We start from the raw sequence: 11,536 nt of genomic DNA, 5'->3' as shown, positions 1-11,536 counted from the left end.
GACCATATGTTATTCAGGTTTTCAGGTACAATAAATTGTATTGACTGCACAAGGATTACTTAACATGTAGTTTATTTAGTTTATTTAGTGTAGCGGGCAACTAATGAAGATGAAGTTTTGTAAGTCAGTCTACTAAAAACTACGCTAGGAAAGATAACCACCGCATCTGCCTTTTTATACTCCACCGGTACACTGCAGACAGCAGAGTGTGTGTATGTAATCAATAGTGTTTAACAGCTTGTGCGATGACATTGGCCAGTCTAGAGTTTAACAGCTTGTTCGACGACATTGGCCAGTTTATCATTGTAATCTGAAATAGGCTGCTTTCAGGGAAAACGGCGCTTAATGCATGTCAAATAAGATTAGCCTGTATACACTGATTAGCCTGTGCAATGCATACAAGCTAATCAAGAAAGACACTTTCTGATTTTATGGTGGTTTTGTTTAAAGAGAGTCTCTTGTACTGGGATGACAATTAATGCATACGCTGTTTTCCCAAAATGGAGCTTAAATTATATGTTTTATTAATGATTTGAAAAAAAGATAACAGTGATAATAACTTCAAAGTAACTTCGCTGACAAGGCAAATAAACAAAATCTTTTTTAAATCAAATAAACAAGCAATAAGTTCTAAATGTTTACCTTGTGGCATTTATTAGTAAACATCTAAAACTGACATTTTCACAGCTTGTCATTAAATTCTTAATATTGATAAATGTAAACATTGAATCTTAAAAGCTCCATTAAAAACAAGAATAAAATTAAAAAAACAAAAAAGTTACTCTCAACTGGGCTCCAACCACTGACTCCTGGAATAAAAGTCTATCGTTTAGACCACTAGGCCATCCTTGCTTATACAATGAGAGATGTATTTTATACTGTATATGTATAAGCTATCATCGTAGTATGGAAAAATATAACGACAACAACAGAACTCTCCAAATTATTAAATCGTTTAATTTTGTCAATTTACCAAAATGTGAAAAGGTCCCCTGAATGTCTTCAGACTTGCAAATTGAATGAGTTCAATACACTGTCAGATCTTACATCATGAATAACTTACAGGTCTAGTGGTGTCCTGTTAGCCTAGGGCCAGTAGATTTAAGCCCAGGAAACTCAATTTCAAAACTTGGTTACAGTTGGGCTAAAACGCAGGGCAAATAGCTTTTTCAAAGCTTGAAACAATTCAATCCAATTTAACATAGAATACAAATTGGCGACTGTGGATCAATTAGGCATAGAAAATGATTCAATTCCGGCTCACAGCAAGACATGATGCATTAGTCTGTCATGTCGGCAAACATGTTGCTTAATAATTTAAAGAAAATACATAAAGTATTAGATACACATAACACAACATGAACATGATTCTAGGTTTGTTGTTCTTTAGCAAGGCAACCACAATTCTAAAGATGGTTGCCAATGCAGCAACCAATTGCGAAAAAAAGAGAGAAATATTGTTGGTATTTTGGCTAAGTTATCTCTATAACATAAATATGAAGATGAACAGTGCACACACATCTCGACATATGCTTTAAGACACAATCTTTATAAATTTGAATGGGTTGTAATCATTTCAAACTTGCGATTTAAAAAGCTTTAACATAATTTTGAAAACTGAGTTGCGCCTAAGATTATGCAATAGAGAACAACTTCTGTGCCTTCAGCTCTTTGATTTACTGCAGTAGACGCACAAGTTTTATAACGGGACACTAAGCCGTGTACAGGATAAACCTATTTGCAGTAACAACACTGGGTTTTAAATGTCCTCATGTTGCACGTAGTGCAATGCACATCGGTTTAATGTCGTGCTAAAAAAAATAAATACATATTTGTGCAATAGGGATTTGAATATGTTACCGTTGATTCGTAAAGCCAGTGCGTTACCACTATAACACGATTTGTTTTAATCGCAAATGAATCGTATTGCAGTGTTAAATGTCATGTTTCTCTATTAGGAATTACATGTTTTGAAAACGTGCACACAAGCCTCAGTAATTGAATCTGTAAATGCTTCGTACTATTATTCATTGTCCTTGGGACTTAATCTCTGGATGTTTGCAAAAGCAACACCCAGTAAATCATGCTTTTCAACGCCTCCTCCATACCTTTCACAATGAACGCCAGAGTTGGGGAGAGCGGATTTGTGCTCATTGCCGCAGTTTTGTACTTGACACTCCTTAAAGCCACAAGGGTAACGAGCGAACGTGTTGTTTCCCACCAGTTTATTGCTAGTGTGGGCAAGTTTTTGAAAATTAAAGGCTGTAGTACAATTGAAAACGTCAGGATTTTGCTAGAAAACCTTTTTATTTGTAACATGTGCACTACTTATGATAGGATTGCGAAATAAGGCGTCACAATAGTTACCTATTGGAAATACCTTACTCCATGTATGAACAGCCAATATGGAGATGGCCAGGTGCTGATTGTGTACACGTGAACGCACATATAAGATAATTTCTAATTCGACATAAACGAATTGTACATGCTGATACGTTCCATTTCACTCCCAAACAGTAATTTTTATGTTGTAGTTTCGCTTTACACCCCATCCATAACCTCGTGAAGGAAGTCAGAATCGACGTGACTAGTAAAAGTTCAAATCGCTCATCAGATTATCTCAAAATTAAAGGCCTATGACACAACACAACACAACACAACACAACTACTTTGGATGATGTTTATCCGAATATTATCAACAATTGTCAGTATTTCCCTCAAAACCATAAAACAAATTAACAGTATCTGCACAGTCTTGCTGATAGTAAGAACATGGATTTTCCAGACAACAAATTGAAGATCATCAATAATTGAAGCAAAATATATTTCAGTATACGAGTACCTGGTGTATTGTGTATTGAGGAGCGACATCCCCTACTTACAAAAGCAATTACAGTAAATAATTATTTGCTCAGTTTCTTGATTGTCGCAAAAGACTACGGTATGTGTATGTGTATTACTAGAGATGTCGATTTTATACAATTGTATTATAAAACCATTTACACTGTGTCCATCCGTTATAACGATGTACGTAATTGTAACGTTTACATATTGCTATTGTATGAAATGCCCTTCGAATTCATAGAACATGATTATGCTGTAAAATGTTACATAAAAATTATGATAGCGAATTATTTATATCACGAAAGTCTTTTCCATTTTTGTTGTTTGTAATTTACCACAAATGAACTGTTTATCGCAAGTTTGTTACGGATTGTTGCCATACAACTATTTTAAATGTCATATTTTGTACAAATTATTGATATTATCATAGTAGTCCCCTACCCCTTCTTGCTATTATCACGTACTAGAGTTGCGACACCTTAAGGGTTTCGCGGGATGGAATGAGTGGAGAGATCAATCAAATTTAAAACAGTTATTTAAAAAAAAAATTCGTATGAAAAAATATGGAGGTACGAAAACGAACACATTTGGGTACGAAAACAAATTTGAGTAAGAAAAAAAGGGTACGAACAAAATAAGGGTACGATAAACTATTTGGTTACGAAAAAAATGGCTACGAATAAAAAATTAGGTACGAAGAAAAATTGGGTACCAAAAAAATTTGAGTACAAACAAATGGGTACAAACAAAATGTGGGTATGAACAAATTTGTGTACGAACAAAAAAATGGGTACGAAAAAAATGTGGGTTGGAAAAAAAACAAATTTTGTTACGAAAACAAATATGAGTACGAAAAAATATAGGGAACTGAAAAATTAGGGTACGAAAAACTATTTGGGTATGAAAAAATGGGTATGAATAAAAATATGTGTACGAAACAAATTTGGGTAGGAACAAAATGGGTACGAAAAAAACTTTGGGTACGAAAAAGATGGGTACACAATTTTTTTGGGTATGAACAAATTTGGGTACAAAAAACATTTGGGTACGAAAAAAATGGGTACGAAAAAAATAATTGGGTACAACAAAAATAGGGAACGGGAAACATTTGGTAGGAAAAAAATGGGTACAATGAAAAAATAAAATGGGTACGAACAAATTTGGTTTAAAAAAACATTTGGGAACAAACAAAATGGGTACGAAAAAAAATGGGTACGAACCAAATATGGGTACGAATTATTTTGGGTACAAATTTTTTATATTGAAAAACAATTTTGAATTGTGTAGCGCGTGAATTTTCTCGTGGGGGTAAATTGTCTTGGGGTTGCTATTAACGCTACATGTACTTCCGGCCAAGCCACGTGTTTATACTAACACTTTTTCGTCATTTTATCAAAAACTGGATTTTTCCCAGTTATAACGAATACGCCAACAGGTAGATCGCGTTCTGGTACATAAACATGTCAAATTTCAGAAAAGGTGTTGGGCCAGTTTTCAAGAGACCCAAATCGCGGCAATACCCTGGAGCTTAACGAATTTTAGTTGCCATTATCATTCGTTCAATTAGACGTCATCAATAGATGACTCATTCCATACGAAAAGTTTTGGTACGAAAAATGACGATACAAACATTTTTGGTACGAAAAAAAAGTGGGTAGGAAAAATGTTGGTTACGAAAAAAAAGTGGGTAAATAAATTACCTCAGCGAAAGTAGCTCAGGCACCTAGTCCCCCGACTTATAACATTACAGGCTTGGCGAAATTGGACAAAATCTGCCGGTCGTCCGGACAGCGGTTAAAAAAATGTGCCGGTCCGGAGAAAATTTAGCCAGACTGACAAAAACAACACAAATATGTACATTAACATACACCCTTAATTTTAGCTCAACAAGCACTGCCAGTGCTTTATCCTAATCAGATAACAGTTTTTCAGTGTTAATCAATTCGTCTTGATAGTCCGGACTATCTTCTTCAATTTCCATATCTTCTTCAGTATCACACAGTTTATCAATCTCCTTTCGAAGTTAAGGATTATAACAACGTAAACTAAAGTAAGAAGTATCGAACATAAAATTGCGGTTAACGGACACTACCTTGTACAATGTAAAATGATAACATTTGTGGAAACCTATGACAAGTGCATGTTATAAGGATATTAGGGCTGTAACAATACATTCCAATATTCGAATTACTCGAATACGGCTGTGGACAAATCGTATTCGTTATCCGCCACCTCCCGAAATGAATATTTGACGAATACAAACAACGTGGTTTCGAGTTTGAGAGTTAAATCATCTTATCTTACCTTACAAATAAATGTTCATACAATAAACCCCTATATTTAAATGTTCTTCCCCTTATTCCAGCGTTTTTCATCATGTTTACCCCACCCACTATGTTACACAGTGAGATTATCAACAAAAATGACGGGCACCGGTTGAATATTTACGATATTGAATTGAAAAATCTTTCAATGGTTGTTTAATGTTTATTTAGGTAAATACGAGTGTTTTGATGCTCAAACTAACACAAAAAGGATTAGCAGATGGAATTTCTTTTTTGTTTATCTTTACGACAATGATTTTGCTACTTATCAATAAACATGGAGCCTAGAGTAAAAGGAATGCTAATGATATCATAGACCCGCCGGCCAACTGTTGACTCTTAATTGTTCTGCTCAAGGATTGTATTGGTACAAGTCATATTTTCTAAACTGTGTTCAAATTTTAAGCAGTTGTAGTCAGTGTTTTGTTATTTCAAATTGTCATATTTCATATTTTCATTATGCAATGATCCCGGCAATGATAATTAATGAAATTGACAAATACTCAGAGTTTCATACTATATAATGTCATGTCAAGTTGTCAGTATTACTTTTGTTCATTGAAATTCATATTTGTGAATAAATATTTGTATTCGCCACCCTGTATTCGTGATACGTATCGTATTTATCACCTATAGTATTCGTTACAGCCCTAAAGGATATCACTAGAACATTGCTTATATTTAATAAACAACGTTTTCAAAGCCATCCTTCATAAAGAAATTAATATTTTAATGTCCTTATCTACTTAAAAAATATGTCAAAGCTAATAAGATCTGTTTTGTTAGAACTCAGTTGCCGATTTTGCGACTGAGTTTGAAATAGTTGTTGTGAAACCAGATGCATTTGCTAATTGTACGTAACAAACTAATTGCAAACATCAAAATAATTAGCGATTTCATTTTCATGATGTAGTAAGGGGTTTGCTTTTCGAATTTTCGACTTTAAATAATATTATTTGTTTGCATTAATTTCACATTTTGCCGGTTGCCAGGACTGACATTCTTGTTAAACCTACTGGACAAAATGGAAATCTGCCGGTCACGCGGCCCACTGGAAATTTCGCCAAGCTTGTTATAAGTCGTATTAGCTGCTCTGTGGCAGGGGTATCGTCTGGCGCCACCAGACTCATTGTGGCTAGGTTCGGCTTATATCGGGCTTCTCCTGCCATTTAAAGTTTAAAAATCCGAGTGTCAATTGTGTTCGGAGGCACAGCATTTTATAAATCCGAGTGTCACTTGTGTTCGGAGACACAGCACTATAAAAATCCGAGTGTCACTTGCGTTCGGAGGCACAGCACATATAAAACAATTCCGAGTGTCACGTGTGTTCGGAGGCACAGCACTTAATTTTTTTTTCGAGTGTCACATGTGTTCGGAGGCACAGCACTACAAAAAATCCGAGTGTCACTTGTGTTCGGAGGCACAGCACTACTTTTTACGTAAAACATTAAATAACATTGACAAAGAAGATGATTTCTCCATTGCAACACAGACGCTCTTTGCATTTAATACATAAAGTGCCTCGCCGATGAGGCTAACGGTGCGTGCGTAAAAATCGCACTCCATTAAAAACGTTGACGTGGCTATAAAAAAAAATCCTCCAGTAGTTTTAATTTTATTGCGATTTTTTTTAATTTTGGCTTTTAATTTTGAATATAATGATGTAGGGTCGCAGCAAAATAATAGGCTCCGTTGGGGAACCGTAACCACAACATTATTTTGAACCCTGTTGATGCTGCACCCTGTAAATGTTATTAGCAATTTAACAATTGCTCAGTTATACAATTTTATTTCACGGTCAAAGAATTATTCCATTTCTGATATTGCTTGCAAATGCTATTTTACTTAAAATTAAGAAAATCAACTGACAAAAGCCTTAAAAACAAGAATATCAGTGAAACTGATGGATACTCCCCAATGACGGGCTTTGCCAATCTATGTGTTAATAACCACCTAAAAAACTATTATTAGCCTTGGTGACCTTGACCCAAGTAACCTCATCAAAAGGTAGAGGTCCATGCAAGGTACCTACATGCCAAATATGAAAGAGATCAGTCAAGTATTGAAGGTGCTATGAGAAACTGTTACAAAAGTGTGACAGAAGAATCTATTATTAGCCTCAATGACCTTGACCCCAATGACCTCAAACCTCATCATAAGGTAGAGGTCCATGCAAGGTACATACGTGCCAAATATGAAGGAGATCGGTTAGGTATTGAAGGTGCTATGAGAAACTGTAAAAAAAGTGAGACATTAGAATCTATTATTAGCCTCAGTGACCTTGACCCCAGTGACCTCAAATCTCATCATTAGGTAGAGGTCCATGCAAGGTACCTACATGCCAAATAAGACAGACACACAGATTGTTTTATTGACGTAAACTTTATAGTTTTTTGTCATTTACAAAATAGTTATATAAAGCATTTAGTCAATGTGAGAACAAATAAGAATATTTAAATATCATATTGATCGCGTAAAAATCATATAACACTGTATTATGTGAATTGGGAATAAGACATCACTTAGGGAATAAATTGTGTTTTATCAAAAGTGCATAATATGCAGTTTTATATGTTGCATTTATCTAGTTTTACAAATTATAATTAAAACATATACTTGCATATATAATAGCACCATTAAAATTTATTTTACTTCAAAACTGGATTTCTTATTAATTAAAAAAAAAACTCATGAAATAATACTGTGTCCATGCTGCGCATGCACAGTTTCAAAATACACTTTAAATCATACAAATTCAATCACTGTTAATGAAAAAGTCATGGAAAATTTCTTATTAAGCTTAAATTATAGATAATGTATTACAAAAATATATGTAGATCATGAAATGAATAGTTTTGTTTGAGAAAATCACCAAAATGATGTCCATTTGCAGTTTGATGTCTTATTCCAAATTCACATAATTCATTGTTATATTCATACATACATGAATTTAATAAAGAAGTTGTACATAATAAAGAATTGTTTTACAAGTATTAATAAGAAAAAATAAATAAATGTATTCGTGTTTCGCTCGATTAACATATACTGATGATGAAAACAATTATTTGTTATTAACTTTCATAGAAATATTGGAAATATAAGAAAGAGATTGGTTAAGTTTTGAAGATGCTATGAGAAACTGTAACAAAAGTGTGACAGAAGGAGGGACAAACTGGCAACTATATGCTCCGCCGAAATTTTATTTCGGAGAGCATAAAAACTAAGTACTAGAGAACATTATATTTACAAAACACAACAACATTAATCTAACAGTATTTACAATTTTACATGTAATAATATATTAATAATTAATATCCAATGCTAACACAAACCTAATCAAACATCATGTATATTTACATAACAAACAACATTAATTTTACAGTATTTACATGCACAAAAAACCAATGAAACATGTATATATTTACATAACACACAACATAAACTTTCATGTAACTCAGCACCCTTCAATCCCATGAAGATGCTTTTCCGTTATCCAGCATTTTCCAGCATATATTGAGAGTAAAGTAAGATTGAGTTCATGGGTCGGAGTGGGCCGACAAGATACAGGTTATAAGTAGTTTATTTATGTTTTGATACAAATTTCCTGTTTATTCCGACAACCTATTTATTGGAATTGTTATTGCTTGACATGTTTGTAGATATTTTGTTTTTTGTTTATTTGTTAAATAGATTTGACGATGGTAATATCAGATTTATGTAAAAATTGTTGATTTTATGTGCCTTTCAACAGATGCAGCCAGAGCAGGGCGAACAGACAAATAAGCCGATGACGCTGCGTCGAGGGACCTGTCATCTATGCCCTGCTCGGCGACACCTCTCGTGGCTATTGTTGATGGGTCGGAGTGGGCCGACAAGATACAGGTTATTAGTAGTCTATTTATGTTTTGATACAAATTTCCTATGTTTATTCCGACAACCTTTTTATTGGGATTATATTTTTTATGCTTGACATGTTTGTAGATATTTTGTTTTTTATTTGTTAAATAGATTTGACGATGGTAATTTCAGATTTATGTAAAAATTGTCGATTTTATGTGCCTTTCAACAGATGCAGCCAGAGCAGGGCGAATAGACAAGAAGCCGATGACGCTGCGTCGAGGGACCTGTCATCTATGCCCTGCTCGGCGACACCTCTCGTGGCTATTGTTGATGGGTCAGAGTGGGCTGACAAGATACAGGTTATAAGTAGTCTATTTATATTTTGATACAAATTTCCTATGTTTATTCCGACAACCTTTTTATTGGGATTATATTTGTTTGACATGTTTGTAGATATTTTGTTTTTTGTTTATATGTTAAATAGATTTGACGAAGATGATTCATCCATTGCGTCGCAGGCTCTCTTTGCATTTAATACGTAAATCTCTGATATGATGGTGAACATGATTTTGTCTGTAATATCAGATTTATGTAAACAAAATTGATTATATGTGCCTAGCAGTTGTATGTTAGGTGCCTACATACATGCATGTACTCATGTTTTCTGAATATAATTTGTTCCATTAGAGACATGGTATTTATTTCCCAGATGTAATTTTAAGTTATAAATGCAATTGTCGTTCATAGATTAAAACAATGGCACATTCTTCAAGTGGTGTTCTCACTGTATTTATGGAAAAATTTTGTTGTTCTGTTTCCTCTAAATTTCCGTGGCACAATTGAACACGCTCATCACTGTAAAAAATATAGTGATTATTATCAACACACCCAACAGTAGTGTAGTGTTGGTGGTGATGATTGACAGACGCTTTGAACTCATAGGTCTCGTTGTTAATAAAAATGTTATTATCAAGAGAGATTCTCTTTTGTGCACTACGATGAATATTTATTATCAGGAGACTGGGCGGTCTGACCAATTCACGTTTGACCTCATGTAACTTTTCACCACAATGTTCAAAATTAAGCAATTTCTGTTCCATTAGCCATTTGTTAATGCCCTCTTGTATACGTATTTGTGCTTCTTCTATATCTACAAGATTGATTAAGATTCTTTGGGATCGGAATTGTTCTTTGATTTTTGAGGAACTGCAACTTTGACATGTTTTTGTAGTTTTGACAGTTCCCTTGTGGATTTGGCAATCGTATGTTTGATCAAGACGGTCAAAAAGTTTAACAAGGAACTCATCCGCATCGTGTTCTATTCCTAGGCGCCAACCAGGGAGCAGGGACTCTGTTAGTTTTATAATTGGCATTTTAGGGAGATCCCTTAGGGGTAAATTGTGATGCCGATAGGCACGATTTACAACCTCATTCAGTGCACAAAGAGGACAAATCTCATTTTGAAGGTGGTAACCAGAGCATTGCTGGTGCAAGTATTGACACTCCCTTAAGAAGGCATCAAAACTTCTGGTATGGCAAAGAGCTATAATTGGGGCATTCAAAAAGCACACATTATTTCCACTGTTTTGCAAACCTTTAAATGTTTGTCTGGAAATATCAGGTCGAGTTTTTAGGGACAGCAAATTTTCATTAGGTATGGGATCAAGAGGTGACAATTTTTGTTTTGGGGTTGGTAATTTCCTTTTCTTAATGTCACATGATGGGCCTCCGAGAGATAACTTATCGTCAAATTGTCTTTTTAAAACCTTTGGTTTAACAGATTTGTTCTTTTGGTAATTAGTCAAGGTTTCATAATCCTCTTGACTTATGTGTGGTGCTGCTTCAGCTACCAGATATTCCTGGGTTTCGATCAACTTTTCAAGCACTCTCATAATAACATTTGTATCGGTGTCTATAAACATAAGTTGCACGATGCGAATCAGTTCCTCTTTGTCCTTTTTGATACTTAACCTTTTTGCAAAAGCTTGATCTATGATACTGTCTGCCAAATCATTATAATGAGTAGTCCAAAATGGGTCGCCACAGTTTTTATGTCGGTACATGCGTTCAGACTTAACTTTACGGCTTCTTCAAATGCTTGTGCATCAATAACATTTTCCTTAAGCCTTTGTACTTTAAGGTCCATGTAATTTGGAAAAGTACGTATATGAAGATGGGCGGGACTTCTAACCCTAGAAATGGCAACCAGGAATATGCCAGGCACATGAAACCAGCCATCCAGATCAACTTCAGCCAATGAGAAATTAGCTCCTTGTCCTTTAAAACTTGTTGCTGCATCTCCTCCTTCGAGTGGCAAGGCGATTCTAATCATGGGTATGTTTGACTTTGTCTTCCCAGCTTTTTGTTTGTAACTTTCAACAGGAGGAATTGGGACATAATTTTCGCATCCTGGTAATCTTAAAATATTTGGGCCCGAGTAATTGGAAGCTTCTATTACCATAAAATCAGGCATTTCTGGTGGGTTACTAGGACCCTGAAACTTACAGGTCATGTGTACGCCTGAAGGA

General features: G+C 34.8%; 1 protein-coding gene across 1 annotated transcript; it reads left to right on the top strand.

Annotated features, from left to right (window-relative positions):
- The first annotated feature begins 2,083 nt into the window (after nucleotides 1-2,083).
- On the top strand, nucleotides 2,084-11,268 carry LOC127849790 (uncharacterized). The gene is made up of 4 exons (XM_052382541.1): nucleotides 2,084-2,194; nucleotides 8,920-9,050; nucleotides 9,238-9,367; nucleotides 11,149-11,268. Exons 1-4 carry the CDS (start codon nucleotides 2,084-2,086, stop codon nucleotides 11,266-11,268), a joined length of 492 nt encoding a protein of 163 aa, XP_052238501.1.
- Nucleotides 11,269-11,536: the final 268 nt, after the last annotated feature.

This window comes from Dreissena polymorpha, chromosome 11 (assembly GCF_020536995.1).
Source record: "Dreissena polymorpha isolate Duluth1 chromosome 11, UMN_Dpol_1.0, whole genome shotgun sequence".
NCBI classification, from domain to species: Eukaryota; Metazoa; Mollusca; class Bivalvia; order Myida; family Dreissenidae; genus Dreissena; species Dreissena polymorpha.
The sequence above is the reverse complement of the archived record's forward strand: the minus strand, read 5'-3'. Positions and strand labels throughout refer to the sequence as shown.

Bases quoted from the DNA above. Each gene is read 5' to 3' on its own strand.
- LOC127849790 (XM_052382541.1), top strand. From the start codon at position 2,084: ATGCTTTTCAACGCCTCCTCCATACCTTTCACAATGAACGCCAGAGTT. The intron at 2,195-8,919 runs GTAACGAGCGAA...GCCTTTCAACAG, and splicing joins CACTCCTTAAAGCCACAAGG to ATGCAGCCAGAGCAGGGCGA. The intron at 9,368-11,148 runs GTTATAAGTAGT...TTGTACTTTAAG, and splicing joins AGTGGGCTGACAAGATACAG to GTCCATGTAATTTGGAAAAG.